The sequence below is a fragment of the Colobus angolensis genome, unplaced genomic scaffold, assembly GCF_000951035.1.
Source record: "Colobus angolensis palliatus isolate OR3802 unplaced genomic scaffold, Cang.pa_1.0 Scaffold177, whole genome shotgun sequence".
Taxonomy (NCBI): Eukaryota; Metazoa; Chordata; class Mammalia; order Primates; family Cercopithecidae; genus Colobus; species Colobus angolensis.
In genome coordinates, this window is record NW_012114899.1 from 534,547 (window position 1) to 546,106 (window position 11,560).

At 40.7% G+C, this 11,560-nt stretch overlaps 1 protein-coding gene across 2 annotated transcripts in view; it reads right to left on the reverse strand.

Annotated features, from left to right (window-relative positions):
* The window catches only part of PAPSS2 (3'-phosphoadenosine 5'-phosphosulfate synthase 2), an 88,517-nt gene that overhangs the window by 28,787 nt on the left and 48,170 nt on the right, over positions 1-11,560 (reverse strand). For both annotated transcript variants that reach the window (XM_011938747.1, XM_011938746.1), the window contains exons 2-7: positions 9,805-9,922; positions 5,849-6,084; positions 4,974-5,112; positions 4,296-4,414; positions 4,055-4,168; positions 3,304-3,415 (exon numbers count right to left, since the gene is read on the reverse strand). In XM_011938747.1, the coding sequence (XP_011794137.1) occupies positions 3,304-3,415; positions 4,055-4,168; positions 4,296-4,414; positions 4,974-5,112; positions 5,849-6,084; positions 9,805-9,922 (838 nt within the window). The remainder of the gene's footprint in view (positions 1-3,303; positions 3,416-4,054; positions 4,169-4,295; positions 4,415-4,973; positions 5,113-5,848; positions 6,085-9,804; positions 9,923-11,560) is intronic.

Below are 11,560 nucleotides of genomic sequence, written 5' to 3' on the forward strand. Positions count from 1 at the left end.
CATATCCGTGATTATCTATTTTTATTAATCAATTTACACAGGCATTTAGGATGCTTCCATGGGCTGTGCAGAGCTCTGAATCCTGATCATAACTGGGGTTGCATAAGTATGTCCAGTGGACTCTGTTTGCAGAGGTAGATGGTAGAACCAGCAGATAATTCCCACAGGGAAAAGAAGAGTCTTACAGAAAGTTTCGGAAACAGGCCCTGTAGGTTGGAAGGGGAAAGGATATGGAAATAGCACAACATCTGGTCTTGAACCCTCCTGACAGAGCCACATTGGAGCCACATGAGGATAAAGGGATCTATACAGCTTACAAGAGTTGCCCCACTCAATTCTCTAATACTGTGGAACTAAAGCAACCTCCTAGACAGTCTTCAATTGAGGTTAATACAGAGGAAGGAAACATTTTTCCCACTTGAAGAACAGTCCATAAACTGCGACAGCCCTACTGGTACCAAAACTTTGGTGGCTGGAGTGACCCAGCAGGATCTGCACTTCTGGGTACAGACAGATCCACAGAACCACACAGCAAGTGGCACATGGCTGGGGCCCTGACTCAGGAACACAGGAAACATACCCTTTGGGGACTTCCAAAAACACTTGGGTAAGCTTTGGAAAGAACTGGGCTTTCTGCATGAGCAGGTAGGGGCTTGGAACTAGTAGGCTTCAAGTATTAATGGGAAGGTAACCTCATTCATATCCCCTGGCTGGTAGGTTTGTGGGGACAGACATCTGGATTACATGGAGAGTGGGAGCAATAATAAGTGCTTCATCCACTTCATGATAGTGATCATCAAATAAGAAATAGAAAATCAATGGGTTGGCAGGGTATGGCAGCTCACACCTGTAATCTCAGCACTTTGGGAGGCCAAGGCGGGCAGATCATCTGAGGTCAAGGAGTTCAAGACCAGTCTGGCCAACATGGTGAAACCCTGTGTCTACTAAAAACACAAAAATTAGCCATACATGGTGGCATGCACCTGTAGTCCCAGCTACTCAGGAGAATGGCTTGAACCCAGGAGGCAGAAGTTGCAGTGAGCTGAGATCATGCCACTGCCCTCTGGCCTGGGTGACAGAGCAAGACTCTGTCTCAAAAAAAAAAAAAAAGGAAAAAGAAAATCAATGGGTTTTGCAAGTTGAAGAACTCCCATAAAATGAAATTGAGACAGTGTAAAAGGAAGGCTAGAGATTTTGCCTAAATAATCCAGATGGATTATCTGCATTAGCTGTTCTTCATCTTTTTGGATCACAGAGTCTTTTAAGAATTTGTTGTCTATAATAGCACTTTGCAAGGCCAAGGCAGGAGGATTACTTGAGGAAAGGAATTCAAGATCAACCCGGGCAACATTGTGAGACCTTATCTCTGGGCAACATAGACCTTATCTCTACAAAACAAATTTAGAAATATGCCATGCATGGTGGTGCATGCCTGTAGTACCAGCTACCTAGGAAGCAGAGGTGGGAAGATTGCTTGAATTCAGGAGTTCAAGGATTCAGTAAGCTATGCTCATGACACTGCACTCCAGCCTGGGTGATGGAGCAAGACTCTGTCTCTCAGAAATAAAAACATTAAAGGAAAAAACAGAATCTATCAAAAGCCATAAATCCTCAACCCAGGAAAATGTTCCTTCCTTCCCTTAACAAAACACAAACATTTTTGCCTCTAGGATTTTTTGTTAGCCCATCCTGAAGTCCTAGATCCCAGGCTAAGGACCCCTGATTTCCATTAACACTGACCTCTGCAACTACTTCCACCACCCTGGTGTTTTTCTTTATGAAAGGAATGCTTGTCCAAGGTCAACAGCACCTTGTTGTCTGTAATGAGGCCCCCTCTTTCAATGTAGTTCACTTGTCTTGTCTTTTGGCCACAGCTCTGTTCACATGCTCAAAATCAACCTCTTGCTCATGGCTAGCTGCTAAGTCCAATGACCTTTACTTCAGGCAGCCAGTGTTCACCATGTGTCAAAATCAAGACATCAAGATAAAAGTCAGCCTTCCTTGTAGACCATCAGGCCTTATAGATTCTATTGGAAAGGACATCAGGAGAGCAGCCTGGTATGTAAGGAGCACTGGGCCAGGAGTCCTAAGATTCTGGACTCTGGTCTTGGGCCTTCACTTGTGAATGTTATGAACTTCAGCAAATCCCTTAATCTGAGGCCAGTTTCCTCATCTGTAAAGTGGGATAATAATTGCTAACTATTTTATAGGGTTTTTGTGAGGAACAAATGAAATAATGCCCGAGAAAATGCTTTGAAAACAGAGATGTGGTATAGAGATATGGATTATTATTGTTGTTGTTGAAGCAAGCTAGAAGTAAACTAAGTGTCTTTGGGGAATATTATTTTATCTGAGAAGTGAAGGATTCAGGTTTTGGAGTGTTATCTGTCACAGCAAAAGAATAAGGAAAGAGGGTCCATGCTGATCAGTCTTTGAGTTCTGATTGAGTTCATGCCCCATTCCCCAGGCAAAGGCACAAACACAGAACATGAACATCTTTTCCAAAAAAGAACATCTTATTTGATTTTTCTTCCTAAAAGGCTTGGAGCCCTGCTCAGTATTACAAATTGAGTATGACTCTACCCCTACTCCTTCCCCACTTAGCAGCCATTCCCCAAAGGTCTTGAAATAGATAAGTTTATTTGATAAGCTCAGGCAGTTCTAGGAAGGAAATGATCATAGAAGGGTCCGGAAGTCTTCTCAATAACACATGCTTCTGAGCTTGACCAGATAGCTTTTCTAAAAGCCATTCAGCTTGTGGCCAGAAAGCTGCCTTAATGCTCTTTTGTTAGAGTGTAGTGGATGAAACCATTTTAATATATTTCATGTGTGGGCATGAGCACTGACACTTCAGCATGCACCAAAGAAAGCAGTTGTTGCAATAATGCTTGACACGAGCAACCTGGAGGGTGGGGGTTGCCATGGACATCAGGAACATGTGCTGACCTCATCTTGGCTGCCCCAGGAATGTCCCTAGCAGGTGGCAATGGTACTTCTGAGTGCTACCTTCTGAATATCAGCACCAGCAAAGAGCAAGTGGAGGTGAAACAGACTTGTGTTTTTCTTGGCTTAAGAACCATTTTTCAGTTCCTTAGTTTTAAAGGAACAATCTTGAGAACAACCAAAAAAATCCTAAAAATGGAAGCTTAAACATAATAGAACGGAGCACACTGTCAATGGTCCAAATAGTTTTGCAATAACATTTGCAAACCAAAGACTAACTTCCTGTTCCTGCAAAACTTCTGGGAAAGATTCTTTTTCTCCTTTAACAACAAAGAGTAAGAAACAACAACAAAAACATACCATCTAGCAGGGTGTCAAAGTGCATAACTTGTAAGTACTCCTTCTCCCTCATGAAACCTTTGAGGGGAGTGGCCCAGCCTTCGCTCAAAACCTGGACCCACTGGAGATCCAGCTGCAAAACACAAAAAGTAGTTGAACATTTTCGTAGTTCTGTTTTCCAGGAATCTGGCCCCAGGAAGGTCCTTTCTTATTCAGTTAACAAGAGGATAAGGGCAGAATCTTCTACGTTTTAAGTGTTCCCAACTGTTATGTTAACTCATGATCTAAGGGCCAGAAAGATTTAAGTTCGGAAATTTACTATGAAATAGTGGTGAAAAGATTTCATATTGAGATACTGAGATGACTTATTTGAACATTTTTAGGCTGTATCTATTCCCAAAATATGCAACTGAGTTGAAAATTCATCGTTTATTCTTTCTTTCTTTTATCCACAAAAATCCTGGTTTGGCTATATTTTTCTACCAGATGTACTTACTGGTACAATGACAGCTATGTAAAATTGTCCAATGCAAATACAGAAGTTATTTTCCCAGTCACGTCCATACATGGCATTGATCAGCGGCCTTGTGGCAATTCTTGGTGAAAGATTTCTTTGGAGAAGAGGTTAAAAAAACTTGGCAAAAAAGGAGTGTTTTATTTGTGGACATTAAGTGCACCTTATTTATATCTTTCTTATTGTTAAAAGTAATTATAAATAAATTATAATGACTGATATTAAGCCTAATTCTTTGACCAGTCTGCACCCACTTACCTTAGTAATTGATAATGAAGGGAGAGTTTCAGCCTCAGCTCGGACGTGGTCAAGTTTGTTTTCCGGCACGAAGAGTTCGTGGATATCTTTGATTATAGTATGGGGTACAATGTTCTGAAATGAAACAGAATTGGTAAAAACTTGAAATGAAAACTGTAGAAAGAATGCTTCCGTAAGGAGGCATAGATTGTCTTTCATGATTTTATTAAACATATAAAGAAAAGACAACCGGTTCACCTACCTGCTCTTGCAGAAGTTCCACTACCTGCTGGACACAATCACTCACTGTGGACAAATTGGTTTTAAGCACACGCTCAGGAGTTTCAGGTTTCTCATAATCAGAATCGATACCTGTAAATCCTGCAAGGCATATGGGTGACAATCATCACATCTGTATTGACAGAATAACCTTTTTAATCAATAAGGCAAAACACATGTTGGAATAATGTATTCAACTGAAAATTCACATTTTAACAGAAAAGGTCCAACAGCCATCCTTGACTTCTAGCCATAAATAAGAAAATAAATAGCTGTATTTTCAATATGGACAGCCCCAAACTGTCAACAAAATCTGGCTGGGTAAGTTGAAGCCCTCTGTAGATGATTAAAATCAAAAAGGAAGAAAAGAATAAGGAAGAACTCTGAAACACTCCTCTACACGCACACACTCACATATAAATATCCATTCTAGTTCTCTGAACTTTATTGCATATGGCTGAGATGACAATTCTTAAAAATAAAACCCTACATTTTAATAAGCCTCTGGGCATATTGAATATATCATGATGTGATAAAAAGTTGTGCATGTTATATGCAATTTTGGAAAAGAGAGTTTGAAACTCAAGGCAGATTTCTGAGGACAAAATAAGGACTGACAGCCTAAGTAACTGGTAAAGATGCTGCTAGCCGATTCTCTTACCTTTAATCTCCCCAGCTCTCGCCCTTTTGTAGAGGCCTTTTACGTCTCTGCTTTCACAAATATTTAGAGGTGCGTCTACAAATATTTCAAAGAATGGCAGCCCTGCTGATTCATGTATTTTGCGGGCATTCTCACGATCCTGAAAAGCAATATGTTTAAGAATGTAAAAAGAGGTTTCATGGTGAAATTCTAAATCACAGAACACTGTGTACTTTGGTTTTCAATAGCCTTGAGATAACACTGGGGTTTGTGCTTTGCAGAGTGCTTGAGAGAAAGTCCAGAAATTTCACTCTGGTAAACACAGCTCTCTCAAGGACTTTCACAGAAAACGATGGAAAATAGACCCTCCTAGCAGGAAAGCACTGGCCATATGGGAGCATTTCATTCAAAGGATGTGTTCTAAGCTACATCTGATGTTTGGCTCCCAGAAATTTCCTGACTTAAAAGAAGAGTGACACTCCACCTCAGTGATGTCAGCATTAAACACATAGAACCCGAAGCTTTGGCTGTCAACTGCTCTTTTCTTTAGCTAGATCCTTTTTCTGACAACTAAAATTACAGAGCTTTAGAGTTGCTCTTGTTTAACTTTCTCTTCCCTTCGACTCTGACCAAATGTTCCTTATAATTGTGAACATGGAAGGATTTATGTCCACTGGTGCCCTGGCATCTGGAAAGGAAGGAACTCTCTTTACGTAACCCATATTAAATAGAGGAAATGAGAGAGCCTGTGATGGGGGGAAGAAATAGTCAGCAAAATGAAAGGAGACATTCTTATGCCCACCCTACCTGATTCCTTCCCCTAGCAGTTGGAGAGCACTTGCACTGTGTGTAGGAATAGTGTGCAGTGCCTTTTTTTTTTTTTTTTTTTTTTTTACCTTTGCGAATGGAGAAATAAAGCTGGTAATGCAGACCAGGCCAGCATCAGCAAACAGCTTAGCCACCTCAGCAATCCGGCGGATATTTTCCTCTCTGTCCCCAGGAGAGAATCCGAGATTTTTGTTAAGGCCATGACGGACGTTGTCCCCATCCAGGGAGTAACAAGGGATGGCATGGGAGACAAGGTACTCCTCCAGGGCAAAACTTATTGTTGTTTTTCCAGCGCCAGAGAGACCTGTTCAGAACAGATAAAGCAGACTGACATCGGCCTGGATAGTTTAAGATGACAAATTGTGAACTAATCTAGCAATTTTAAATATAACTAAATCTAAAAAAAGAAAGAAAGAAAGAAATCAGTGCAGTTGACTACAAAGGCAAATACTTATATTTCTGTCAAATTTTGAAATAACTATTTGTCCTGTGTTAGAATTATAGCTTTTCAAAGCAAGCAGGCTTCATAAATAGGGAGATTTGGGGGCTACATGTGGTCCTCGATGTGTTCTGTTTGGGCTGCAGAATGTTTTAAAGATTAGAAAGTTGTCACACAGGCTGGGCATGGGCTCATGCCTGTAATCCCAGCATTTTGGGAGGCCAAGGTGGGAGGATCACTTGAGCCCAGGAGTTCAAAACTAGCCTGGGGAACATAGTGAGACCCTGCATCCTCAAAAAACAAAACAAAAAAATAGCTGAGTGTGGTGGTGCACACCCGTGGTCCCAGCTACTCAGGAGGCTGAAGTGGGAAGACCCCTTGAGCCTGGAAAGTCAAGGCTGCAGTGAGCCGTGATGGCACCACTACACTCCAACCTGTGTAACAGAGCGAGGCCTTGTCTCCAAAGCACAAAGGAAGTTGTATATACAAATCCAGATACCGTATTCTCTTGAAAAAATCAAAAGATGTGGTGACAGTGGTCTCATATCCCCTTCAAAGTCAGCAATCAGCCAGAATGCAGGGGAACAGCCAGCCCCTGGAGAATGGTAAGTCCCCCTCCCTTGTGGATGCCACTGAACAACCGTCTCACAGAGCCCGCATGCTGTCCTTTGGCTTCGAGATGTTTCCAAAATGACTCTCAAAACATAAAGACAGAAAGCCGGCCTGAGCTAGGGAGCAGATGTATTCAGAGCTGCCATATGTCACACTCTTCGGTGTAAAGATTCTCTAGAATCTTTATATGAGAAACGAGTTACCATGTGGCTTCCACCACGGTTTCAAAGCACAATGATCAGGAACACACTTTGCAATTTCCATAGGAGGAGGAACATAAGAAGAAAGGGAAACACAACCGCCCAAATTATTTAACAGTTTAAATCTGAACTACCCTAAAGGCTAGCACTCTAAAACAAAATTAGTCCTTTAGGATTTTAGGATCTTTGTCCTAAAGATCTCTGAACCTAAGAATATTTCATGGTGCCAAGCTTCCATCCAACAGCACCTGGGCATGACAGAGGAAAAAAGCCAAGATGTTCATACAGAGAAGACTACAGCAGGAAAGAGGAAAAAGGTGGGAAAAGCAGGAATGAAGGACAGAGAGGAAGGAAGATTTGGGGGCGAAAGGTGATCTGCAAAAGGTAAATAAATAGTCTCCATACTTTTAGTTATAGTTTAAAGCCATGCCCTTGGCTTTGACAGAGGACCATTAGAAGAAACGGCTATATGAAGAACGTGTCAACACTAACTTCACTAAATCATTTTTTAAGGTAATTGTCTGTAATTCTGTTATTCCTTTACATTTGAATAAAGACATAAGTGATAAATTCTTCTTAGTATTTATGTCAGGTTATAGGGTAGGGGAAATGGCACTTCTGAATCTCTGGTGTGTTCTCTCATGTCAGAAAATGAGAGAAATAACAGAAATGTCCTTCCATTTAGCTTCAGTTCTCAGGAAACTAAGAGTTAAATTACAGTAAGTATATGTAACCAGATTGTTGGCGCGCGTACTTTCATACATTAAGGTAACACTAATTACAGTTACTGATAACTGTGTGCCAAGCACTGTGCAAAGTGCATTTGTCTTTTATTGATTTAGTTCTATAAACCCCTCCATAAGTCAGGTACTATCTTTATTCTCATTGTACAAATAAGAATACTGAGGCTTAGAGAGCCTAACTGGCTTGTCCAAAGTCACATAGCTCATGGAGGTGGAGTTGGGGCTAAAATCTGAGTCTATGGATTTAAAATATTTTGTTTCTTCTGGTCTGCCTGGTCAACAGCCTACCTTTTAACATAAGAATAAAAAATAAATTAGAAAAATGGTTTTTAAATTTAATTTTCTATTTTTATTTTTTGAGATGGAGTGTCATTCTGTCACCCAGGCTGGAGTGCAGTGGCGGATCTCGGCTCCCTGCAACCTCTGCCTCCTGTGTTCAAGTGATTCTCCTGCCTCAGCTTCCCGAGCAGCTGGGATTACAGGCGTGCACCACCATGCCCGGCTAATTTTTGTATTTTTAGTAGAGAGACAGGGTTTTGCTATGTTGGCCAGGCTGGTCTTGAACTCCTGACATCAGGTGATCCACCCAAACTGGCCTCTCAAAGTGCTGGGATTACAGACATGGGCTACCAAGCCCAGCCTTGATTTTTAAAATTTGCCATCTATTCTTTTCTTCCTCTAATGAAAGGATAATTCATTTTAAGAGTACAGAAGGAGAAAGATACGTTTCTCCTCTACCAGTTCTCTTTTTCTTTCCAAGGGGTGTCACATGAGAGAAAATGGACTTTGTGTGTATAGCCCAACACGAAAGTTGTTTTCACCAGTGATCTCTGCATGAAGGGCAACATATAACAGGAGGGGGTCTTCCAGAATACAGCTGTACCTACTGCTGCAATTACGTCTTTCTGGGGGAGTTGAGGTAAACATTTCAGGAGTAATGACAGAAGGATGGTGCATATTTGAGCACAGCAGGTTTCGTGCTCTCTGTCTGTCCTTGCACTGGAGGCTGCAGAAAGTTGCTTTGATGCACAGTCCAGGCATGAATGAAACCAGGAAACCAAAGGCATAAGGAAAAAACTTGAAGAGGACAAGAATGAGGCTGGTTGGGACAGAAAAGGGCAAAGACTTAGGATAGCAAGAAAACATGCAAGGCAGGTCCCTAGCTGCCAGATTGTTTAGAGTGAGCTTCAGGTTAGAAAACATTTTATAACCTGAATAAACATAGTTTTGCAGGTGGGCTCATTCCATTTGAAAACTGTTGTCTATGAAATGAAATTGGATTTTCCTTTAGAGTCCAGACATAATTTTGTCTACCTTGGACTCAGAGTATAAGGTAATAGCCTGGGGCCAGCTACTGGGAGTCAGGTTCTAATTCCAGTTCTGTCACTAATTCTTAGCTTTGACATTCTGCGGCTATAAAAACACAAGAAAAGGAAGAGTCATTCAGTCACCTCAGCAGCAGCAAGTTATTTCTATAAACAAGGGCAATCCTCAGCCAAATGGAAATTACTGGTTTTCCTTCTTGTACAGATTCTTATGTTTGTTTGTTAGTTTATATAGTAAGTGAAATAGTCTCCTAGAGTGTCAAAACATTAGGCAACAATAACAAATATCTCTAAACATCCAAAACCTTATGGACAGCCAAATGCTTAATGTCAAATTAGGAAAGCCTCATTCATAACTGCCAGTAAATATGTTTAGGGATGAACATGAGAATTATTGAATCCCTCAGCACTGAAAGCAGATGTCATAATCATCTTGTCCCATCCTTTCCTGCCAAAGAGGAGAAAAGTGACAACTAGAGACTTTCAGAGTTGACTTGATCAGACTCTTATTTCTATAGTTGACCTTGACTCTATTTCTCACTGATGGTAGGGTTAGGACTAACACCCAGGCTTTCTACTACATCTCTCAGCCTCCTTCTAATGATAAAACAAGCACGTAATACGTTACACTAATTTCCATAAAATTGTGTCACATGTCAGTTTGCTGTATCTATCTATCTATCTATCTATGTGAACATGACATACCTGTTAGCCACACGGTACATCCTCGGAACCCACCCCTTGTTCCAACCACTTGCCCTCTCTTATTCCTGCTCACATGGTGGGCCTGATAGACTACATTGGTGGATTTCTGCTGGTACTCCTATAAAATAAGACAAAATCAAGCACAGTATTAGTTAATAAAACACATATTCTTCACTGGAGCCAGTATAAATCCATCTTAAACTTTTAATTGCAAAACTGATATGTGTAACAACTTATACAAAAAATATTTTGAAAGAGACTCACCCTTGTCCATTCTAATATAATTTTTTTCATTTCTGCAGATTACCCTGAGCCATGAGCTACATGTATATATATCTCTTAGCTGTGAGTCTACATACCTAAGTTATTCATTCTGCATTTCACTTAATGTTATTCATAAGCAGTTTTGCTTCCATAAAATAATTATTTTTAAATTACAGCATCAAATTTCATTGGTTCATGCAACACAATCTGCTAAATAATACAATTATAATGCAATTTCACATTACATTAATAGTCTTCCTCAACTGTATCTCTTCTTCTATAATTGGCAAACAGATAACATTTATCAATTCTATTAATTTAGAAACAAACACTGACTTTAGAATACTCATCATGGTCCTTTGAGAGTATAATCCAAATTGGACACTTTTTGATTTTATGTAATAGTTCTGGTTGCATGACATTTTAACTTTTGCACCTTAGGGGAATGTCTTTGTTTCAATGAATGCATGTTCTCCCCAAGTCCTATGAGCTTGAACTGAGAACCCAAATACTCCAGTAGCTGAGGAAATACTAGGGTGGGGGTGGTTGATCCCCAGTCCCTATAGAGCCAGAGAAAGGCCTAGATCACAGTGAAAAGGGTTGAAGTCAGTAATATCCCTGTTACTTCCATTCAGACATCACAGACAAGGCAAGAGTGAAGTCCCTGAACACACAGGGCTACTCCTTTACAAGAACTAAACTTTGCTTCCACTTTCTCAAGGGTCAATGCATGAACTTTTTAATCTCTCAAAAAGCCCAGCAGAAATGGAAATGTACTTGTTAGGTTTGGAAGCTAATTCAAATATCAAATGTCTTTATTTTGGCTGTAATAAAATCAGCTTAGTGAGGTAAGAGACTACCTGATCCTGATTCTAAACTCTGACTGGGAGGTATAAGTCTGATGAATAAAAAAGGTAAAGTGAGCCAATAAATACAGTTTTTGGTGGACTTAAAAGAAAATAACATGTGATCCAAGGGGGGAAAAATCCATAATAATGGTTAAATTAAAAGGTTAGGAACTACTCATATATGTCTGTGGTGTGTAATTGAATTTCTAATGACAGACAGAATCCAGGTTTCTGAACTGTAAATATCTGTGAGCCTTTTAAATATTACACATGCATACCCACCAGAACTAAGAAAGCACCAACTTTTTTAGCAAGAGCTGCAGGTTTTTGAAAACTCTGCCAGGAGCAGTGGCTCATGCTTGTAATCCCAGCACTTTGGGAGGTCAAGGCGGGAGGATTGCTTAAGCTCAGGAGTTTGAGATCAGCCTGGGCAACATAGTGAGACCTCATCTCTATGAAAAATAAAAACATATTAGCCAGGCATGGTGGCACGTGCCTGTAGTCCCAGTTACTGGAGAGGCTGAGATGGGAGGATCACTTGAACCCAGAAGGCCAAGGCCGCAGTGAGCTGCACCACTGTACTCCAGCCTGGGCAACACAGCGAGACCCAGCCTGGGCAACAGAGCGAGACCCTGTCTCAAAAA